This window comes from Nannospalax galili, unplaced genomic scaffold (assembly GCF_000622305.1).
Source record: "Nannospalax galili isolate Female #2095 unplaced genomic scaffold, S.galili_v1.0 scaffold31, whole genome shotgun sequence".
Classification (NCBI taxonomy): Eukaryota; Metazoa; Chordata; class Mammalia; order Rodentia; family Spalacidae; genus Nannospalax; species Nannospalax galili.
Window position 1 is genome coordinate 7,172,096 of NW_008332149.1, and position 22,348 is coordinate 7,194,443.

General features: G+C 45.1%; 1 protein-coding gene across 1 annotated transcript; it reads right to left on the reverse strand.

The window, feature by feature from the left end:
- Positions 1 to 1,177: 1,177 nt before the first annotated feature.
- Positions 1,178 to 19,282, reverse strand: Pnliprp2 (pancreatic lipase related protein 2). Its single transcript, XM_008827337.3, has 12 exons — positions 19,210 to 19,282; positions 18,615 to 18,769; positions 16,802 to 16,927; positions 16,033 to 16,167; positions 15,265 to 15,376; positions 13,776 to 13,895; positions 11,813 to 11,932; positions 8,324 to 8,442; positions 5,942 to 6,071; positions 4,048 to 4,159; positions 2,693 to 2,860; positions 1,178 to 1,298 (listed from the first exon to the last, which is right to left on the reverse strand). Exons 1-12 carry the CDS (start codon positions 19,253 to 19,255, stop codon positions 1,235 to 1,237), a joined length of 1,407 nt encoding a protein of 468 aa, XP_008825559.1. The 5' UTR covers positions 19,256 to 19,282; the 3' UTR covers positions 1,178 to 1,234.
- Positions 19,283 to 22,348: the final 3,066 nt, after the last annotated feature.

Consider the following 22,348-nt stretch of genomic DNA (forward strand, 5'->3'; position numbering starts at 1 on the left):
GAAAATGGGAACGAGCTGAAGACTTGGAGACACTGGGCTCATGTACCTCCACTCCACGAACTGGAGACCCACCTGCGGTCCCTTTCAAGTACCAGCCCCTACCGTCAGGACTAAATTCATGGGAGTTACTAAATGAGGCCATTTCTGGAGTCCACGAATTGAACAGTGACTATCCCACTCTAGTCCACCAGGTTTACCCTGTACCCATCCTGAGAAAAACTCCTAGTAAGAAATAAATTAATAAAAAGATATTAATTGTAGAGGCAGTTGTAATAGGAAAGTTCTGGAAAGCATCTATCCTATTCATCAGCAGGTCCCACCATACATGCCATGTTTATCTATCATAGAATTTACAAAGCTTCCCAATGAATGAAAGCCTTTCATGTGCTATCAGATAATACCCAGTTTATTGTGAATGGAAAAACAAACTGCAAAGCAGAATGTATAGTATTCTTCCATCTGTGTTTAAACAAAAAAGTGGGAGGTGAGCAGATAGAACATATGCATATGGAGAATATTTCTGGAAAAAAAAAACCCAAGTTATCTCTGGGAAGAAAAACTGAGAACCTTGAAGACAGGTGGGCAGAGGCCTTCACTGTTTGTGGAAATACTGTTCTATCTCATTCACACGTCATGCCCCATACAGGTATTAACTTGTTTTTTAATGTCTCCTTCCTTTCATGTCATAGGTAGATTTTGTTTGTGGTTTGGTTTTTGAGGCAGGTCATTCTGTAGTCTCAGCTGGCCTGGAACTCCACATGTAGACCAGGCTGGCCTCTGCCTCCCAGGTGCTGGGATTGAAGGTGTGTGCCACCATGCCTCACAGGTGGATTTTAACCCAACTCACAGTGGTGTTGAGGTTGGTTCTTAGGTGGTATCTAGCTCCTATTCATAGGAGGTTAAAAAGTAGATAATCAACATATGGAGGTAACATGTCCTTTCCAACAGGACAGAACTTCATTGTGTAAAGAAACCAAATTCATGTTCACAGGCCACATAAAGTGCCCGAAAGAGAGAAGTGTGACAGAGGTGTGTGTGTGTGTGTGTGTGTGTGTGTGTGTGTGTGTGTGTGTGTGAAGTTCCAGGTATTTTCTGTGGTGAACTTGCCTGTAGATCCTGCAATCATTTCCAAAATGTGACCCTTGCACATGAAGAACGTCAGGCTACACCTCAACTTCAGACCAAATGCATTAAAAATTTATTTTCATAAAAAGGTAAGAGCCCGACCACACCTTTAACAAGGGTAAAGAGTCTGTAAGACAGCTTCACCCACCGTGTCCTTGCTGCAGAACTGATACCTGTGGAGAGAAAGCGGCAGGATTGTTTGTCAGTGGACACATGACTTTGATGGATCAGCAGCATTTAGAGAACTCTGGGATTTGCTTTCTCAGATTGAAAGGCTCTGGGATACCAGGCACGGCCCAAGTGATTCCAGCTAAGAAGACCTGCCCAGGAACTCGCTCTTCATCTTAGGGGCCCTTAGAATGCTGAAAGTGGATCAGCCATATCAAACCAAAGCTTGTAACTCAGAGTTTCCTGCTTCGATCAGCCACTGGTCCCGAGGGGACTGTCCCTAACACGTCTACATTTTCTTCAGGTTTCAGTATCTCATTATTTTCTGAGTATTCTCTTTTGAGGTGTTCTTTCTTTTTCCTTTCTGTATTTTAAAATTAGTTGGTGGTCTAGCTAAATTTAACTGTCAACTCGACACAGACTGGAGTCATCTCAGAGGAAAGTCCTAATTAAGGACTCTCATTGATCAGATTGGCCTGTAGGCATGTGTGTGGGGGATTGTCTTGATAATTGATGTAGGAGGGTCCAGCCCACTGTGGGGGCTATCATCCCTAGGTAGGTAGTCCCGGACTATACCAGAAAACCAGCCGAATGTAAGCCAGCCTATGAGCCAGCTAGCCAGCATCATTCTCTGTGCTTCCTACCGTATTTCCTTGGCTATGAAGTGCTTCCTTGGTTGGAGGGTAATGCTGTGTAAACTAGCAAGTAGGTCTGCCTTCAAATTTCTGCCTTGAGTTCCAGCCTTGATTTTTCAAAGTCAATCAGATGGATAGGTGGAAAGGTGAATGAGCAGTTGGGTTAGTTGATAGATGAATGGGAAGATGAAAAGCGACTGGATGGCATTCCAAAGGATGGGGAAACCGGGTGGACAGGTGGGTGGGTGGAAAGGTACAGAAAAGGGCAGCGGAATAGGTGGGTGGACAGGTGAGTCGTCAGCAGGATGGATGTACGGTGTATAGTGATCGGCAGGATGGGTGCATTATTTTTTTAAATTTTATGTGTATGAGTGTATTGCCTGCATGTGAGTGTACCTGTGTCATGCAATGCTGCGGAGGTCAGAAGAGGGCTTTGGATTCCCCTGGAACTGGAGTTAGGGACGGTTCGAAGCCACCATGTGGGTGCTGGGAATCGAGCTTGGGTCCTCTGCAAGAGCAGTCAGTGCTCTTAGTAGCTGAACCATCTCTTCAGTCCAGATGGATGGATATAGAGTGACTGGCAAGAAGGATGGATGGATGGATGGATGGATGGATGGATGGATGGATGGATGGGTGGATGGGTGGATGGATGGATGGATGGATGGGTGGGTGGATGGATGGATGGATGGGTGGATGGATGGATGGATTGAGAGATGGGTACATAAATATGTACAATCAGATTAGATGGGATGAAAGATACATACTCTGTCCCGTCTTCACCTCTTTTCACTGTGATTTGTGAAGCCCCCAGTTCAGGCTGGAAGAGATTTATCTGACTGTTGTTCCAAAGGAACTTAACTTTCTGGATTTCTCCAACATTGAGGTCCACATCAATGCCATGCACATGGCTTGCATCTGGTTTGAGAGATCCACTGAAGAGATAAAGACATAAATACTCATCAGCTGGATGCATGGATACACAAGATTATAGAAATTATTGTTTCTCCAAATACTGGCTGTGGCTGGCTTTCTGCAAATACCTAAAAAGACTCCAAATATATCCAGGGGCTTCAAATGCACCTATACAGAATAGAATTCTTAAAATGGCCCGCCTTCAGTGTCTCATTGTTTTAGTTTGTCTGTAGAAAGAAGTGAAATATTTGGGGGTGCCTGGTAACTCTGAGTGCTACAGGACAAATTGATGCAGTGTCTTTTGCTTTAAAATGCATGTAGCTCAGCAAACACAACTTGTAAACATCACAAATGTAGCAGCAGAAGTTGTCAAATAAACTCACATGTTGAGCCATAAAAGTTGGTGCAAAAATAGTCTAATTTTCACCACATATATATTTTCAGTATATAAGTTATATATTCACTCAACATGTATCTACCAAGTTCTTCTTACATCACTCATAAGCCAGGGTCTGAGATCATAACAGCAATAAGCTTCTGACCCCAGGCTTTGTGTGTGTGGAGGGGAACATGTGGAGAGAGTTGTCATACAGATGGAACAAAGACCAAGCCAGGCCTCTTGGTACAAGCCGGTAATTCTAGCTATTTAGGAAGCTGAGGCAGGAGAATTGTAAGATCAAGCCCTGCCTGAGCTATAGAATGAGTTCTAGGCCAGCCTAAGTGACTTAGTGAGACCCTGTCTCAAAACAAAACAAACAAAACAACCCCCAAAACAAGAATGATTAAAAAGAGGGCTGGAGATGCAGCTCAGTGGTAAAGTATTTGCCTCATGTGCTAATATGCAGAAAGCCCTAGGGTTCAACTCCCAGTACTACACACACACACACACACACACACACACACACACACACACACACACACACACACACACACACACACACACACACACACACCCTTAACTCCTGGAATTGGCATTCCAGAGGGAATAAGTACATAACCTATTTAAACAATGAGTTCCCTCTAATTGGGTCTCACTCTTCTCCCATATAAAATGAGGTGATTGAATTAGGTGTGGAGATTTCCTGCCAGCCTGACAGACCAGGATTCAGTGGTTCTATAAAGTAGATACCTAACTTTACAAAGTAGGGAACCTTTATGAGTCATCTATTATGGAAAGCTTGGCGATTTCATTTACCACGGAACTTACCTGAAAATCTCATACTGTTTTGAGTTCCCATTACTTCCATACAGAGCAACCCAAATGTGCCCCTGCTGCTCCTTTGCTCCAGACAATGTGACTGACACCTCATATCTCCAACCTGTCCCAAGAAGTACATCAGTTCAATGAACTTCTCTTGTTGAGAAAAAAAAAGATCCAACTAGAAGCTTTAATTTTCTAAGTTCTGAATCCTCTGTGGGCAAGAGGTAAAGGGGATGTGACTAGTGGTTTCCTTCTATGGAATTGGCCCATGAGTTCAGACTCTGGGTTAGGGTGAGGAGACTCAGAAGACAGGAAACACTACAGCTAAGCACAGCGTAGTATGTTCCCTGATGAACAAGGGGCAGCACTTTACTACACACATCCTTGACTAACACATGAGGTGATGGGCTTATGTGTGTGCCCCCTCCCCCATGCCAGTTCGCATGATGAAATCCTGTCAATGTGATAGAATTAGTAGATGGGCCTTTGGGAGGTAAGTAGATCATGTGGGCAGAACCATTATAGATGAAATTATAAAAGGGATTCCCAAAGGCTCTTTCAACGCTTTCTGTACCCTGAGGATGCTATGGGGAGATGGCAGTATGCACCAGAATCTGGCCATGCTGGTGTGCTGACCTAATATTTCTGGCCTCCAGGAACATGAGAAATACATAAGTGTTTATAAAGCTCCCAGACCCTGGCCAGCTTCTAGTTTAAAAAATACTGTTGTAACTGCCTGAACTGGCTAAGGCGTGCTTATGTGTTATTTTGTTCTTTGCCTTTCCACCTAACCTGCCTTTGTATTTATAGAGCTGTGTCCTTTTTTAGGGGTTATTCATCGTATTTAATTCCTTTCCAATTGATCAACATTTAGATTTTTCTCCTCAATCTTTTGGTATTAAAACGGACACACATATGCATTAATAAATACATAAATACACACATATACATAATAAATACATAAATAAAATAATCAAAATAAAATATTAATAAACAATGCTATGAGCGAGCATCTTTGAACACATTTCTATAGACTGTTCTGAGAAGCAGAGTGACTGGGTCAAAAGAATGTGTATGTTAAGACTTTATAGGTACTACCAAGTTATTCTGTTTTATGACAATAGATGGTTACATGAAGTATTGTGTGTGAAGTGCTTTGTAAAATACCATGTAATTTTTCAATTTAAATATCCCATCGAAATAAGGCTTATTTCCAGCTACTCTCTGATACTACTAATGGCAAATTAGTCTTTAAGTTTTTACTATTTTGTATTTTTAAATTAGAAACTGAGCAAAATAAAAACCATGATAATAATGTGTATGTGTGTGCATGAGTATATGTACATGTATGCATAGTGTGTATGCATATGTGTATGTATGTACATGCATGTATATAGTGTATTACTGTATCTACATGTATGCGTGTATGGGTGCATGTATGCATCGTGTGTATGAGTGCATGTACATGCACACATAGTGTGTGTATGCATGTGTGTATGTGTGCATGTATGTGTGTGCATGTATGCATAGCGTGTGTGCATGTATGCACGGTGCATATGTATGCATGTGTGTGTGTACTAGCTGTCACTGTGGTGATTTTCTGACATAACCACTCTGCCTCAGTTGCCTTCTTCCCACAGTCACAGATGCCTTCTCTCTGTCATGGGTAGGTGGACATGTGACTCAGACACTGACTTTTCTTTCTTAAGCCTCTCATGAGGATTATTGGCTAAAGAGTCAATGAGAGACCCAAAGCAAATGCCGGTGCATTCCCCTCACATCACAGCTTAAGCTGGAAGTAGATGCGTTTTTGTTCATTGCTACTGAAGATCTTCACTAACAAAGGTCACGCATCTTTAAAAATTGTTTTCAGAAAATTTTAAATAAAATGTAAACTTACGAGTAAAGTTACCACTATCTCCTGTGTTCAGAAAGAAAGTCTGTCCCACCGCATTGGTTTTCCCCTTAAATTGGTCAGCATAGTGCCCCATTTTGGGACATCCTTCAGCTGGACAAGGGAAACAACCATTCTAGTGGAAAGAGATAATATGTTAGTAATATCCCTTTTCCTGACTCTCCCTCTCAGTTCTATCTATCTATCTATCTATATCTATCTATCTATTTATCTATCTATCATCATCTATCTATCTATCTGTCTGCTATCAGCTATCTATCTATCTTCTATCATCTATCTATCTATCTATCTATCTCTATCATCTATCTATCTATCTATCTATCTATCTATCTATCTATCTATCTTCTATCATCTATCATCTATCTATCATCTCTCTATTTATTTTTTGTGCGTTGTTGTCTATCTATCCCTATCTATCCATCCATCCATCTATATATCTATCAATCGATCAATCAGTCTATCTTCTACCACCTGTCTATTTCTATCCATCTCTCAATTGTCCTCTCAATTGCCCACCCACTGTTTTATTCATCCATCCTCCCCTCCACTAACCCAAGCATGCGTGTATTTATTCATCTATGCACTCCTGTACCAGTGGGCTCATGCATTCATCCTCAGAGCTTTGCATAGAACTGAAGACTACTCAAGAAAGGCCCTTGAAGACTTGGAGTACAGCCGTGAGACAAATCATATAGGAAGAAACACAATAAGACGCAACATGAAAAGGGAACACAAGACAGTGTCACTAGGAAGAAGTAAATGGGAAAGACAAGAAGTTATTTTACAGAAAAGAGGAAAGGAAGATCCATGTTCACTTTTACTTCAGTGTGAGTGACATCACCAGACTGATTGATTCCCATCTGCTGCTCCCTAAATGGCTGCTCACTAATCGAACCTTCAACTGGGCAAGTGCTTTCTGACACAGCATCTCTGCTTCTGTTTTGACCTCGTACCTCATCTAAAATACATGGTGTGATGTTTGGGAAGTGTCAGACAGGTGCTGAGGCCGCAGTATGGCCTAGTCTATAGCAGTGACCAGTGCAGTCAAGGCTACTCACTAGATAATCACAGGCCATGGGGATCAGATATGAGGTCACTCTGATCTTGTTATACCTCAGGATGTCAAAGTCAAAGTTAGTTTTGAAACAAAGCATATTTAAATATGTGTTCTTCCTCGATAAAACATTTTAAAAAATCAGAGTTTTGCAATCCTAGTGCCATAAGTGATCTAGGTGAGGAGCACCAGCAGGAACTCAAACCTTTCACCAGAGGTTTACTTTGGAAATGTCCGGACAACAATATCACCTAATAGATTATTTAGGAGAACTTGTACTTTTATAATAGAGAAACCTAGAAGACATGACCCTAACTAAGTACTCAAATACCATTAAATAAATGTTCTTGGTGTGATGCACAAGAAGGACTCAATATCAAACACTAAAAAAATCCCCCCCACACACAAAATTATTTCAGAGCGTGGACCTTCTACCAAATACCTGATCTCATAACTGTCCATGTCCCGGAAGACTAAGAAAAAAGGCAGAGCTGATCTCGGTTAAAGGGGATGGAAGAAGTAAGGCAATAAATGTAATGCAGAGGAAAGGGATGGAAAGATGGAGGGAGGGAGGGAAGGAGGGAGGGAGGGGGGAAGGAGAGGAGGGGGAAGGAGGGAAGGAGAGGAAGGGAGATGGAAGGAAAGACAGAGGGAGGGAAGGAGGAAAGGGGGGAGAGGAAAGAAAGGGAAAGAGAGGAGGGAGGGAGGAAAGCAAGACAAAAGGAAGAGAGAAATGAAGAAGGAAGGAAGGAAGGAGGGAGGGAGGGAAGGAAGGAGAGAAGGAAGGAGGGAGGGAGGGAAGGAGGGACAGCAGACAGGCCAAAGCAGTTATAGAGAACATTATTTAGATAACTGGAAGGTTTGCCTATGGTCTATACATGAAAAATATTAGTATATCAAAGGTGAATTTCTTGAATGTTGTTTTCTAAGAGGACTTGTTCTTTGGAGATGATTACAGAATAAGGTGTCCTAATATGTTTAATTCACTTTCACATTAAGGTACACAGTACAGATATATGCACATGTATGAAACGTTAGAAATTGGCATGCGTAAGTGATGGGTGTAACTGGCATTTATGTGCTCCTCTTTCAACCTCCATGTAGACTGGGGATCGCCATAAATGAAAAGCTGGGGGCCCCAGGGAGTTCAAGCACAGCCAGCTCTGCTCCTGGAGGAAGGTGACTTTGGAAAACTCAGCAATTCCCTGCTCATGTGTGTAGAGTCACATGCATCTTTTTTATCTAGTCTATGCCACAGGGCTCAGCAACGTGAGGAGAGCCACTGCCCCCTTCAGAGCCCTGGTATGACCCACCTGCTCAAACTCCTCATAGGAGGCACAGGGGTAGCCCAGGAAGCCGTTGGGGTTGAGGATGCTGCTGGAGTAATACTTGTGGCTCCGGAGGTGGTTGCAGGCTATAAAGTTGCTCGTTCCTGATACAGCAAAGGCAGCAGGAGTTAGAGAAGGGTTTTCCCCTTTGGCATGCCAACCACTCAGAGTGGGCAAGAAGCGGCATCCATGCCTCTCACTTCTGAAGCCTCTAGGGCATGTGCTGAGGAGGCGTGCTCGGGGTCAGGCACCGGTTGGGGAGCGACCAGTCCCGGCAAGCAGGCTTGTTGAGGGCATGTAACATATATGTAACGTATATGAGAAGACTGGAGGATGGAGTAGAATGGAAGGGCAGAGAGAGACACAAAGCTAGAGCTGAAGAGACAGGGAGGGCAGAGAGAGACACAAACAAAACCTGTATACACATAGAAAGACAGACTATAACAGAATTTTAAAATCTTTTTATTTTTATGCATATGAATGTTTTACCTACATGTACGTAAGTGCACCTGTGCTATACAATGCCCACAGAGGCCAGAAGAGAGTGTCAGATCCCCTCGAACTGGAGTTTTGGACAGTTGTTAGCTGCCATGTGGGTGCTGGGAATGGAACTCTCTTGAGCCATCTCTCCAGCCCCAAGATTTAAAAAAATCTTTTAAAGACAAAGCAACAGCTTTTAAAAGTAGAATACACATTCATATACACATATATTTCTTTTCAGAGACACACACATACATATAGTCAGAGAGAGAGAGAGAGAGAGAGAGAGAGAGAGAGAGAAAGAGAGAGAGTTATCCCTCCTTACTTATGAGCTCTGTACCCTTGGATTCAGCTCCCCTGAATGGACCACACAGTTAGGACTGTGATGGCTGTGGCTGTACCAAGCATGTGTTGACCTTTCCTTGTCCTTATTCTCTGAACAACATTGCACAACAGCTGTGTACAGTGTTGACATTGTATCGGGTATTATACATAATCTAGAGATGATTTAAATACGCAGGAGGATTGTGTAAGCACATTAGTTTGCTCTCTGTTACTATAATAAAATGCTGACCGAAACCAGCTTGGTGAGGAAAGGGTTTATTTGGCTTACATGTCTGAATCACAGTTCATCATACATGTCCCAATCACAGTTCATCATCAAGGGAAACTGAGGCAGGAACTCAAGGCAGGAACTGAAGCAGAGATCATGGAGGAGCGCTGCATACTGGCTTGCTTCCCCATGGTCTGCTCAGCTACCCCTCTTATGTGGCCCAGGGCCATAGATCCAGGGATGGTACCACCTACAGTGGGCTAGGCATTCCTATGTCAATCAGTAACTAAGAAAATGCTTCACAGACATGGGCATAGGCCAATCCAATGGAGGTTCCTCTCCCCAGGTGTTTTTATGTGTGACGTAAAGTTGATGTCTGAAGCTAACCAGCACGGTAGGTTATATGCAAGAACTACATACACTATTTATGTAAAGGACTTGCGCAGTCACGAGTTTCAATCTGTGGGGGTCCTGGAATACCTGTGATACTAAGGGACCTCCGTGTCTCTGTCTCTGTCTCTCTGTCACTGTCTCTCATAGAAGAGAGACACACAGAGAAAGACAGAGAGATGGAGTGATGGAGGGAGGAAAGATGAGAGAGAGAGGGAGAGAGGGAGAGAGAGAGAGAGAGAGAGAGAGAGAGCTAATAGATTTTAAAGGGATCCTGCCTAGCTAGTTGATACATGTTAAAGGCCCAAATTGCTTGGTCTCCTGATTTTTCATGACAAAAATTTTTTATGTGAAAATCTTTTCACCCATTCAGTGACCGTAGTGCTTTCCATTTTAAAATGCAATCCCTGTGTCGTCCCATCAGACACTGCTGTGCTGTGCATTCTGCCATGTGGGAAGACCCTAGGCTGCACTGGACAGGCCTTTCCTGTGGGCTGACCTTTCTTGGGCCAAGCAAGCCTCCCTCTCTGCTATGCTGAGCACCGGGTGCTTCTGACCAGCCTTCCGCTGCATTTCATTTGCCATCTTTGACATATTTTGAAAATCACCTTTCATTTCTCCAGCTACTTGACATAAAACTTCCCCTGGAGGGGTCTATAGGGACCCAGGACAGACCAGGGACCATTCTTGGAAGTCACTCATCAAGAAAGGAATGGTTTCCTTTGTGGTCCAGGTAGCTTTGCTCTCTCAGCTCCCAGCCCTGCCTTGTGCTCATGGCCCAGGGTCCTCCAGCTAAGCCAGGCGGTTCTGAATGACCACACCAGTACTCCTTAGCAGACAACAGAACCTGCTTTAAACTTAATTGTTTCTTTCATCCAAAATTGCTGCCCGAGTACCCCCTAATAGAGAAGAAAGGGGGTTTAATTGTTCCCAGTGCCCAGCGCCTGGATGACTGGCACTGCACACAATAGAAACGTACTTCTGCGCTCATAGGCTGGTTCACTCTAAATTGCCTCTTTAATTAAACTTGGGCTTTCTGCTATTGTGTGTGCCCTGCTTGTCACTTCTGGAGGGAATAGCTATTATCGCAACTCTGGCTCCTTCAGGGTGAGCAGATCGGTCACATCCTCCTGGGAGTTACCTGGTGAGGGGCTGAGAGGGCAAAGGCTCTGTTTATTTGTCATTAGATGCTGGCCATAGTTTTATTCATCCAACTTGCTGACATTAAGCCCACAGGACATTAAAAGGCCCAAAGAAGCCACTCAAGAGAGTGTACTTGGTGCTTGCTTTGGGCCGGGGCCAGGTACTGGGGTATTAGGGGTGTCTCTAAGATCTCAGCCACAGGGAGCTCCCTGTTCAGAAAAGTAAAGACAAATACAATGATTACTGACCCAAAGACTCTTCGTTCAGAGAGGACAGTGACGAGGGGAGGGACAAAGGGAACAATCAAAGGTTAGAACAAGAGACAGTGTTGATAGTACCGGATGCCATCTAATGTTAGGGGTACAAGTCCTGCTCTCTAGATGAACAGAAAGACACACAGGTCTCAAGGAGCCACCACAGTCCCCCGACCTCCCTGTCATTCGTACACTCCAAGTCCCCTTCTAATCAGCTCAGTCCCCAGGACCCGACACAGCCAACAGCAAGAAAGACAGCACCTCTGAATCCTTGCTCATGCTTTGCAATTCTTTCAGGAGCTAAAAATAGGACGCAGCGTTGAAGCCAGAGGTGAGTGTTTACCACTTAGTCTGTCTAGCCCCTACCCTGGCACCCTGGCAACCAAGGCATGAGCTCAGGGCCTACAGTAAGAAACTAGGCTTAACTATCGTACAACCTTGGACAAAGTATTTAACTTTTCAGATGCCCAGTGTCTGCATGGGTGAGGTAGGGCAAATTGGAGGAAGTATCTCAGTGCATTGTTATAAAAATGCCTAGCTCAGAACAAGCTCAACGTGAATGGTGGCAAATAAGTTGCTATGGTGGCAAGCCTGACGCGTGCTGCTTTTACCCCCAGCACAGCCGGTGCTGCCTGACTTCTTCCATATACATACCTTCCCATATTCCATCTATGTCAACAATGGTTGAAAGTATGTTTTTCTGACATCCGGGCATTTCTCTTCCTCCATTTGGAAAGAAGTCCAGATGGCCCACCTTTTGACTCATCCCAAAACCTGAAACATTTGAAGCAGAAGTGAGCAGAAACATTTCTGATTCCAAAGTCACATCTTGGCCTCAGTGGGATGTTCAATTCACAAGCCTTCTTACATTAGCACAGACATAGAACCCTCAACTCTATAGAAAGTTCTCAGAGATGGGCACTTGGTGTGACAAGGAGGAAGGAGCAACACAGAAGTGAGATGGGAGGAATGTGTTGTCTGGGTAAGTGTGCACACATCTATAGGTACCTATCTGTCCATCTTTGGGAGGCCCTGGACAATACTGATACATCTGATACCATTAAGCACACATCCAGTACAATTTGTATTATAGTATGCATTTTTAAATTTTGTGATCTCTCTCTCTCTCTCTCTCTCTCTCTCTCTCTCTCTCTCTCTTCAATCTCATAAAGATCTACCTGTTTCTGCCTCCATGTGCTGGCATTAAACAAGTGTGCCACTATGCCTGGCTTTGTATTTTATTTTTAAATATGTGTATGTGTGAATATCTGTGTGTGTTAAGTGCATGTGAGTGCTCGTAGAGGCCAGAGGCATCAAATCACTCTGGAACCACCAAACAGAAATGCTGGAAACCAAACTCAGGTCCTCTGCAAGAGTACTATGTGGTCTTAACCAATGAGCCATGTTTCCAGCTCTCTGCATTGCATTTTAAAAATTTGTGGTGCTAGCGACCGAGAGATGGCCCAGTAGTTAAGAGCACTGACTGCTCTAGCAGAGGGCCCTGGTTCCATTCCCAGCATCTGCATAATAGCTAACAACCATCTGTAACTCTGGTTCCAGGGGATCTGAAGCCCTCGTCTGACACAAGTGCACTTACCTACATGCAGGTAATATACTCATACACATAAAATAAAAATAATAAGTAAAATATTTTAAACAAATTTGTGTTGCTGGCTATAGAACTTAGGGCCTGAGTGTACTACACAAATTCTCTACAGCCAAGATACATCCTCAGACCGCTAGACTATATTACTATAGTGAGACCACATAGCATTATTTTGCTCTTTCTTGAGTGTTTGAATAATGTCCAGGAACTTTAGTTTTTGAGGTGCACAGATTTGTGATCAAACCTTGGTTCTACTTATAACCTTCATAATCTTTCTGAATTATTTAATCTCAATGAGCCTCAGTTCCTGAGCTGTGAAATGTTGACAATATTCACTTTGTAGGTTACATTGTTATGAGCAAAATGATCAGCCCAAGGGGCTTAAGGGTTCGAGTTGTGCAATGTAAAGTACCAAAAAAAAAATACAGATTTTAGAAGAACAAAACTTTGGCCAATTTTTAAAAAATGTTTATTTGATGTGTATAAGTGTATTGCCTGCACGTATGTGAGTGCACCCGTGTTGTGCAATGCTGCGGAGGTCAGAAGAGGGCTTCGGATTCCCCGGGAACTGGAGTTAAGGATGGTTCATAGCCACCACGTGGGTGCTGGGAATCGAATCCAGGTCCTCTGCAAGAGCAGTCAGTGCTCTTAACCGCTATGCCATCTCTCCAGCCCTGGCCAATTTTTTTAAAAATCAAAAATTAAGTTCTTACTTTTCAGTCAGATCAAGTGAAAATAGCATGTCTGTGACTTTGAATCTAGGGCAGGATGCTGAGCTTGAAGATCGAGTGACAGCTTCCCTAGACTGGTCCATTCTGGGGCCACAGGCTGATATCATTGGCACTGTACTCAATGTTTGTGGCTGACACCCAGTTTGACTGGTAGGGATCTAACCTATAGTTAGCCATTTTCACTAGCCTCTCTGCAGCTGTGTGAGTGATGGGGTGGGGGCCACCTGGACCCCATGTCATAAGTCACAGGTCATCAAAGAGGTGGGGCTGAGGAACTCACCTAAGGAGGGGAAGAAGGGGGCAGTATCTGTGTGAATCACATCTACAAACATGGCATCTGATGGGTCCAGCCGAACTTCCTCAGGCAGGCCCTGGAAATACGGCTCTGCAGGATCCAGCCCTGAAAGGTAGGAAGGCGGTGGGCCAAATGCACACTAAGGAAGAATAGGCTCCAAGTCTCGAACCACAAACAGAGCATAAGGAGTTCTGGGCAAAGAGCCTCATACCCCAGCAGTTAGGACTCTGAGAAATGGGCCTGCGCCTCCTGGTCTGTTTGGGAAAGAAGCTAGGGCAGAAGAGCCAGGAACAGGGGTGCTGCCTGAAGAACACTCAGTCATCCCCAGTGCCTGCTCCATGGAGGATCTGGGTAGAACACTCACCTCTCATTTCCCTTTTCCTATTTTTTCTCACACAATAGCACTTGATCATTGCTCTCAGAGATCCCAAGCTCCCTGGCCTCACCCATCTGCCTCCTCCCCCTGAGTCCCTGAGACCCATACATCTATGACTTTGTGTCTTTTCTTATGCTGTTCCCCAGCCTTCTGTGCCCTTCCTCACATTCTCCATGTATCTAATCTTCCTTCCCCAAACCCCAGCTCAAAAACAGCCTCATAGAACATTCAGTCTTTCCCTTCACAGACCAGTCTAGCTTCCCTATTTTGTGCTTATTAATTTTGCTTTGAATTTTATTTGTCTACTTAATTTTCTGCATCCTGGACTGGTCCACGGGTTTCCTGAAAGCAGACTGTGCCTGTTTCATCTTCAAAGAGAAGCAAGTATGGGGTGACCTATATGTTCTTGTCCTGACTCTGTGCAATGTCAGGTGTCCACCTTCATCTAGAAAGGGGGAATAACCTCTCCTACAGGGTTGTGAAAGTCTCACAAGAAGATGTGACAGAAAGTCCCTTACAAACTGAAAACTTCTACACAATTATGAACCACTGACATTCAATCTAGTGCCAGGAGCAAGGGGCCAAACTTACTTACCGGTGTGACAGCACAAAATAAATAGCTGTTTTCCTTTCATCTTGTATGCATCTACTCTACCTAATCATTATTCATCCATCCACTCTTCATTCATTCATTCAATCACTGAGCACTTCCTAAGTGGCAGGTCTCTTTTTGCCTGTGCCTGCCAGAGCAAAAACATTCAAGAAATATTTGCGGAAATGATGCATTAAAAAAAAATCCTTTTGCTTTTTTTTTTTTTTTTTTACTTTGCCACATTCCAGCAGAAATATCTCTGAAGTCAGGATTCATGTGTTACTTACATTTTTCTTATTTTACAAGCGCATTTTTATCTACAATCAGTGATTTTCTAATACGCATTAAGATACAAGGACACTTTTTTTTTTTAAAGTTAGGGTATCATGGGTATCATCTAAAACCAGCAGAGCCAGTAGAGGACACGTGCTCTGGTCTGGTCTAGGCTTCCCCAACCCATACCCCGGGGACATCTGGGAACCCCAGGCTGACCTGCACAACCCTACCTGTGATCCTGCCCAGGTGGCCCTCCAGCCTCCTGCCCGCCTCCCCGGCTACGTGCGCTCCCAGGCTGTGGCCGATGAGGTGCACGTCCTCGGGGCTGTACTCCAGCTCAGTCTGCCGAGAGAGGGAGCATTAGGTCTCCAAGGATTGCATGAGAACTCGAGGGTCCAGGAGGAGATGCTGGCCCTTGCCAGGGGATGGGGTTTGGACCCAGCTGGAGGCCTGGGGGAACGCCACCTAGAACTGCGCCGGGGCGGGATTGCTTGCTGCAGGGCGGCTGGAGGGTTCCAAGCTGGAGCGCTCGGCAACAGTGCTGGCCAGCGGCTGCCGCGCTAACTGCAGGCCGCCTCGCTGGTGGGGACGCTGCCGCCACCTGCTGTCCTCCTGCTGGCGCTGCCCTCCGCCCGAGTAGTAAGGGCCGGCTGCTGGAGAGAGACTTAGCCTCTCCAAAAGGAACCGAGCCAAGAGCAAGTCCCCACCCCACACCCATCCCATGTTGTCAAGGATGAAGGCCAAGACCCGACTTCCACAGAGAGAACTTCTAGACAGTCTGGCTTGCTCTCATTTCCCAAAACAGTTTGTTAGTCAGCTTTCGAAAGGGGAAACTGAGGCTCCCACGCCCCATAGCTAGGACACGGTGCTGCTTCACCCCAGGAGGGGTCTGAAGACCTTGGATACTTGACTTGGAACCCCAGCACCTCTGTATGCAAGGTGGTGCTTCCTCCCCCCTCTCTAATGCCACCCCTGTCTTGACTCGGGCAGGGCTTTACCGACAGCACTTGTATTAAGAAGGCAATTTCTGCGCCCACGACCCGAGTGTTGTAGGTGGCTTGGGTATATGTGGTCCGGGACCCTTGCCTCCAATCCACACAAATACAGTTCACCTTCTCCACTTGAAACATATCCTGGGGGTGGGGGGTGGAGACAGAGACAGAGATAGAGACAGAGACAGAGAGAGATTGAGAATTTCATCAACAGGCCCAGTTGCACACCTTGGAGACAAAGTGTTCACCCATCAGGTGCCTGGTTGATATCACAGTTTCAGTCTCCCTCCTCCATGCCACAGCCCTTGGTGAAGCTGTGTGAACGGAGTGTGTTCATCCTACTTAAACAGATATGGAAACTGAGGTGATTGAGTGCCTGGTCTCGGGTCTCATAGCTAGGTCAAAAGGGTCACAGGATCAGAAGCAAGCAAATTCCTACCCTGTACTGTCCTTAATTCTGTCCTCAGGGGCACTAGCACATGTAAGTGGGGTTTTTTGTTGTTGTTTTGTTTCTTTTTTATGTCACACATAGATCAGAGATAATGTATCAGGTAGTATGTGCAATCCCCACCCCTGAGACTTGCTGGCTAGCAAACTGTGGATAGGGGGAACTTGGCAATGGCTACCCCTGAGACACAGGCTTTTCTTAGTGGTTTTTAGGAGGGATCTGTCTCTCCCTTGAGTATTTCATTTCCTGATCTCGGGGACATCAAGGGTATTTAGATTGGGTACGGTTTCCCCAGGAAGTGACCAGGTGAGGAGGATGGGCCACTACCTTGCACATGTCTGTCAGCCAGTCCCCTTCTCCTTTGTCTGTGAAACCATGGATGATGAAGCGTGTCTTGCGGTCCATTTGGAAGTTGGAGCCCTCAATGGTGACTGGGTCAATGGCAGTGATCACCTGGTTTAATTAGACAAGATGAACCTGACTGTTGGTCTTTCCCATCTGTGGGCCTGCGATAGTCAGTCCAAAGGAGCCTGGGATCCCAGGCCCAGCTACCCTGAAACTGGGTCCTATGAGGAATTCCAGAAACAGAGTGTGGCTGGAATTCAGAAAGTGCGAGTTCACTGCCTTTCTGTTTTCATGAACCTCAAACCAAAGTCTAGTCTTTTTGTTAACCATAAGACTAGGCAACAAACCACAGTGGGATTGGTAACACCCATGACTTGATTTCTCCATTGAAGTCACAGACATTTTCAGGCCACATGGTAGCTGTGAATATCTCAGAGCATCATTTACTCTCCTTGCTCCTTAATTACAGCAATTATTAGATTTTGCTTTAGATATTGGATTGAAATGGTAAAGCAGCATACTTAATACTTGGTCCCGTATTTTCTATTTTTAAATGTTCTGGTGACTGTGTTTCAATCTGATTTCCTTTGTAATCCATTATATTTCATTTTATGCATTTAGAAATATCCTTCTGAGAAGGGCCCTTAGGCTTCCTCAGGTAGCCAAAAGGCTTTCCAGCATAGGGAAAATGGGGGAAAGCTTGGCCCAAAGGCATAGGCCTGAGCTCCAGCTCTAGAAGGCCTGGAGACTGTAGAACAGACTCCCAGGGGCCTGCTCAGGACTCTTCTGCCAGGCTCCAGGACAAACAGTAGAAGGAGCAAACACTAAAGACAGCTTCTGTGTCTTTACAGCTTCCAGGCTGGAAGAACCAAGTGGGGAATCTGTAACATAAAGTCCCACAGTGGGAAACCCCAGGCACCTAGAGGCAGACACCTGACTGTCTGCACTGTCAGGGACCAAAGATGGAGCAGCTTGGACACCTCATAGAGTCATCACTGAATTGTCTCCTGGTCACTTCTGATCACTCAGAACAGGCCTGTCCTGCTTCTTTCCATGAAACAGGCATCTGGTCCATGAGGTCCAGGGACCTCATCTTTTCAAATCCTTTGTGATTGACTGTCCCCTCTTCTCTGCCTCTTCTAGATTCTCAGGAAGGGTTTATATCCCTCACCCACTCCATCCCTAGGTGAGAAAGGGATAGGTCTCAACTGGGTGCACCTGGGAGTCTCCATAAATCTCACCTGTTGCTTTCTTTCTCTCAGGAGACATGGTGCTGATGCTGGGGTGGCCCTGAAGACCTTCACACCTGTGTATGGGAGTGTGTGCATTTCTGGACTTCTAGCTGTGTGTTTCTCAGACACTCAGAGCTTTGCTTCCTAGAGATGACTCTAAGTCTCAGTCTCTCTCTCTCTCTCTCTCTCTCTCTCTCTCTCTCTCTCTCTCTCTCTCTCTCTCTCTCTCTCTCTCTCTCTCTCTCTCTCTCTCTCTCTCTCTCTCATCTCCCTTATTTTTTTTTTTTTTGAGACAGGGTCTCCCTGTAGCCTCAGCTAGCCTGGAACTTGCTCTACAGACCAGATTGGTCTTGATCTCACAGAGATCTCCATCTGCTTGCCTCTGCCTCCCAAATACTGGGATTAAAGGTATGCATCACCATGCCCAGTTTGATTCTAGGTCTCTTATGGGGACATTTCCAAAGTGTCAATTATGCCCTAATCAGCAATAGGGTGGCTCTACTGTGGAGCCCAAACTAACTTACCATCCAATTCAGTCATCCCACACCCACACCCACTCTTACTTGGTAGTTGTTTGGATTTTCATTTGTGTACAGAAGAAAGCGGGTACCAATGTCCTCGGGGGACCAGGGGAACATTGTCAAAGGCCGCTGAAGTGTCCCTGCCCAAGGCTTCTCATTGGAAAAGCAGCCAAGATGTCCATAGCAGATCTCACCCCCTGGGGGAGGAAGAGCCACAGACAGGATATGTATAAGGTTCTGGGAAGGAACAAGATTCTTCAGGATGGACCCCAGACAGGCTGGTCTTCATCTTTGTAACCTCTGTTCCCTAGACTTCTGTGGTGCTAAGAGCCACTTGGGTGGGGGTAAAGGTGTGTATCTGGCATATCACGCTCCCAGGCTTTTCCCTCAGAGATTCAGAGAGTCCTAGGTGGGGCCCTGCAAATGGCAGGTTTATTAAATGCGCCATATCATCAGGAAAGTTCATGACTCATTCATCTTCAATGAAACAGTGTAGAAAGCTCCCAGCCAGCCCAGTACCCATCACACAGCTCTCAATATCAAGTGCCTATAAACTCTGCAGAGATGCCACTTATTCATCTTGACACCCATGATATCCAGCCCTTTTTCTCTAAAGGGATGATGATAGCATCCTTACCTTTGACCGTGGCCAGCAGAAGGCTGATGGTCCAGTAGAGCAGCATCTACACAGATGAAAACAGATACCCATTGACATCACAGACACAGGGGTGAGGCTAGCAGGAGGGAGTCCTAGAGCATACCCAGCAGGGCATGTGACCAGAAGCCCAGAAGACTGGGCTGCACAGGGCAGGGCGCTCCCAAAAGATGGAGACCCAGGGTCTGAGGCCTCTCAAGGTATAGAGAAATAGGCAGCACCATCCTGGGATCTTGGGCTTGATCCTCTACAGTCACCTCTCCTTTTTGAGCCTGTCCTCTGGAAGCCCAAGCTGCCCCATCCCTGCTTTGCTCCCTGTCCAGATGACATTGCCACTTACTGTGCTACCCTGGGACTTCCAGTCATGCCCACTGGGTTGGCTGTGGCCTTTTGTAAGACATGGCCTTTTATAAACACACCTTATCCTTTGGACTCCTTTCAGGAAATGCCAGGACAAGAAAGATAGGGCTGACCGTGAGCACCCTGAACCTTGGTTATCATAAACATATAGACAAACAAGGCCCGGGAGGCAGAGGTATTAATAAAGCAAAATTCAAGGAAAAGAAAAAGCAACTTTAGGGATGAGAGAGGAAGGGCTCTGTGGATCTGAGTTCACAGGTTCAGTTTCCAAAACACTGTGTTCCCCAAATGAAAATAGGCAAAGAGGGAAACCACCCTGCAATATCTCTTAGGAGAATCTCTTCAGACACAGGACCCCAAATGATCTAATCACTCTACTGCTTTTAATAGACCCCAGAGATGGGATTCTGAGAACATTTTGTTCAGTGGAAATACCTTTCTGTGAAGACACAAGCCTTGGTCATTTGACCAAGTGTGAGGTGGGTGGCCAGCAGCCCTCAAGCCCCTGTGAACCCAGATAGAGGCTGGAGACAAAGAAATAATGCAGATGTTACAAACAGAGATAGTCACACTGAAAACATTGTTTGCACCCAGCTTTGTTTAGATACAATTTAGCCTATTTTCAGAGCACTTTTGAGCTGTACCAACTGTACTTTGACCTGGAGATAAGTAGAAGTGTTTTCTTTCCTTCACAGCTAAGAGGAGATCCTGGGTGAGTAGCCAGGTGTCACCCTGACACATTTTTATTGTATAGATACATTGAAATGCACAGATCTTCAGTTAAAAATTTAAGTAGAGTTTAATGAGTTCTGAAAAATATGTGTATATGCCTAGATTAAGATTTCCAGCAGCCACATGGCAGCTAACAACTGTCCAAAACTCCAGTTCCAGGAGATCTGACAGTCTCTTCTGTTCTCCATGGACGCTGCACAACATGGGTGCACTTACGTACACGCAGGCAATACATGCATACACATAAAATAAAAACAATAAGATATTTTTTTTTAAAAGACTTCCAGCAGCTAGAAGTTTGTGTGATGATTCTTGCACCACCATCAGGTGTGACATGTGCACTTGGGCTGTTGTGAATGATACTGCTGAGGTTATTACAGTCTAGTTCAAGTCACTCAGGTTTATACTCGAGAATTTTCAGGGTCCTGGGTGTATGCACTTGGCCTTAGGAGATGACACCTTCCTGTTTTCTAAGTTAGTTGCATGGTGTGGGTTCCTACAAACAGCATTCTCCTTGCCTACTTTCCCCCTCTGCTCTTTGGTTATTCCAAGAAGTGTTGAGAATGCCAGCAATTTCTTGAGGGTTCCAAGTTAGAAAAGCGGCTTGTGTGTGCATGTGAGGGAGAGAGCTCTAAGGCTGGAGGCAAGCCATGTGGAGCTAATAGCAGCTAAGGAATGAACTTCCCATCTTGAATGGGTACAGGTAGGGTCAAGGCTTGCAGGACTGGAGAAGTGATGCTGAAAACTGAATAAGGTCACCTGTGGCTCAGTGAAGACAAAGCCTAATGTTAATGCCTGGAGCTCCTGGAGGAGGTCAGTCTAGGCCTGTATATTGTGAACACGCGGGGCCCCATGGAAGAGACTGGAATCCAAGAAAGTTTAAATGGAAGCCCTAGGCCTAGCACGGGACCAGTGGCTGCCCATAGCTCTTAGCAAAACATACGAACTCCTTATCATGTTTAGCAGAAGCGTGTCAGTCATCTCTCAGGGTTTAACTCACAGTACAACCTTAAAAAGAAACTTGGAATCAAACCCAGACCTCCCTTCTTACCTCCTATCACATTCCTTAGAATGTGTCCTAATTTATATGTCTCCAACATAATTTTAAAAATATTTTATTTTTATTTTTTGTACTTATAAAAGGAAGAGTTTATTGATCTTGCAGTTCCAGAGGTATCAGAGTCTGTCATGGTGGGGAAGCATAGTAGCAAGAAGTGGTCAGAGCAGAAAGAGGCACACTCACATCTTCAAGCAGGCACAGGAAGCAGAGAGCAGAACAAAGCTTAAGAACTCTCTAAGCCTGCCCCCAGTGATGTGCTTCCTCCACCAAGCCACACCTTCTAAAACCTCCTAAAACAGCTTATTTTTTAAATTTTATGTGTATGACTGTATTGCCTGAAGACATGTAAGTGTACCTGTGTCATGCAATGCCTGCAGAGATCAGAAGAGGGCATCCCTTGGAACTGGAGTTACCGACAGTTGTTAGCTGTCATGTGGGTGGTAGGAAGTGAACCAGGTCCTCTGCAAGAGCAGCCATTGCTCTTAACCACTGAGCCATCTCTCCAGTCCCGAAATTTTTTTAAAATTTGTTTTTATTGAATTTTTTGTGTGTTTCGTAACCCTGTCCCCACTGGCACCCTCCCAAAGCTGCCCCCCCCGAACCTATATACTCTGTCATCCCTGTTAAGGCCCACTGTGTTATCAGTGTCCCCAGCTGTTCCCCAGTGTAAGTCCATCCTCTGAGGTCTAGTCAGCCTCTCTAGAGTCCATTGTTTTAGGAAGATCAGCTCTTTTTCACCTAATAGCAACCAGTTGCCAATATTTCTTTAGATAAGATTGGGGTCTGCTGTTCATTTTCCCAGTTCTATGCTGGGTTTTTGTCTGCCTGAATTTTGCATGGGACTTGCGTATGCTGACACCATTGCCATATAATCATATGAGCAGGTTCCCAGGAGCTTGTAGGACTCTGTTTCCATATGGTCCTGCACCTCCTTCCTGGCTCTTACAATCTTTCCGCCCCCGATTCCTC

What these genes read in the sequence shown, in the direction of transcription:
- Pnliprp2 (XM_008827337.3), bottom strand. Translation starts at nt 19,255, where the DNA reads ATGCTGCTCTACTGGACCATCAGCCTTCTGCTGGCCACGGTCAAAG. An exon ending in CCCCTTCTTCCCCTCCTTAG is followed by an intron (nt 11,933 to 13,775) that starts GTGAGTTCCTCA and finishes CAAATGTTTCAG; the next exon opens with GTTTTGGGATGAGTCAAAAG. An exon ending in CATAGATGGAATATGGGAAG is followed by an intron (nt 8,443 to 11,812) that starts GTATGTATATGG and finishes TTGCTGTATCAG; the next exon opens with GAACGAGCAACTTTATAGCC.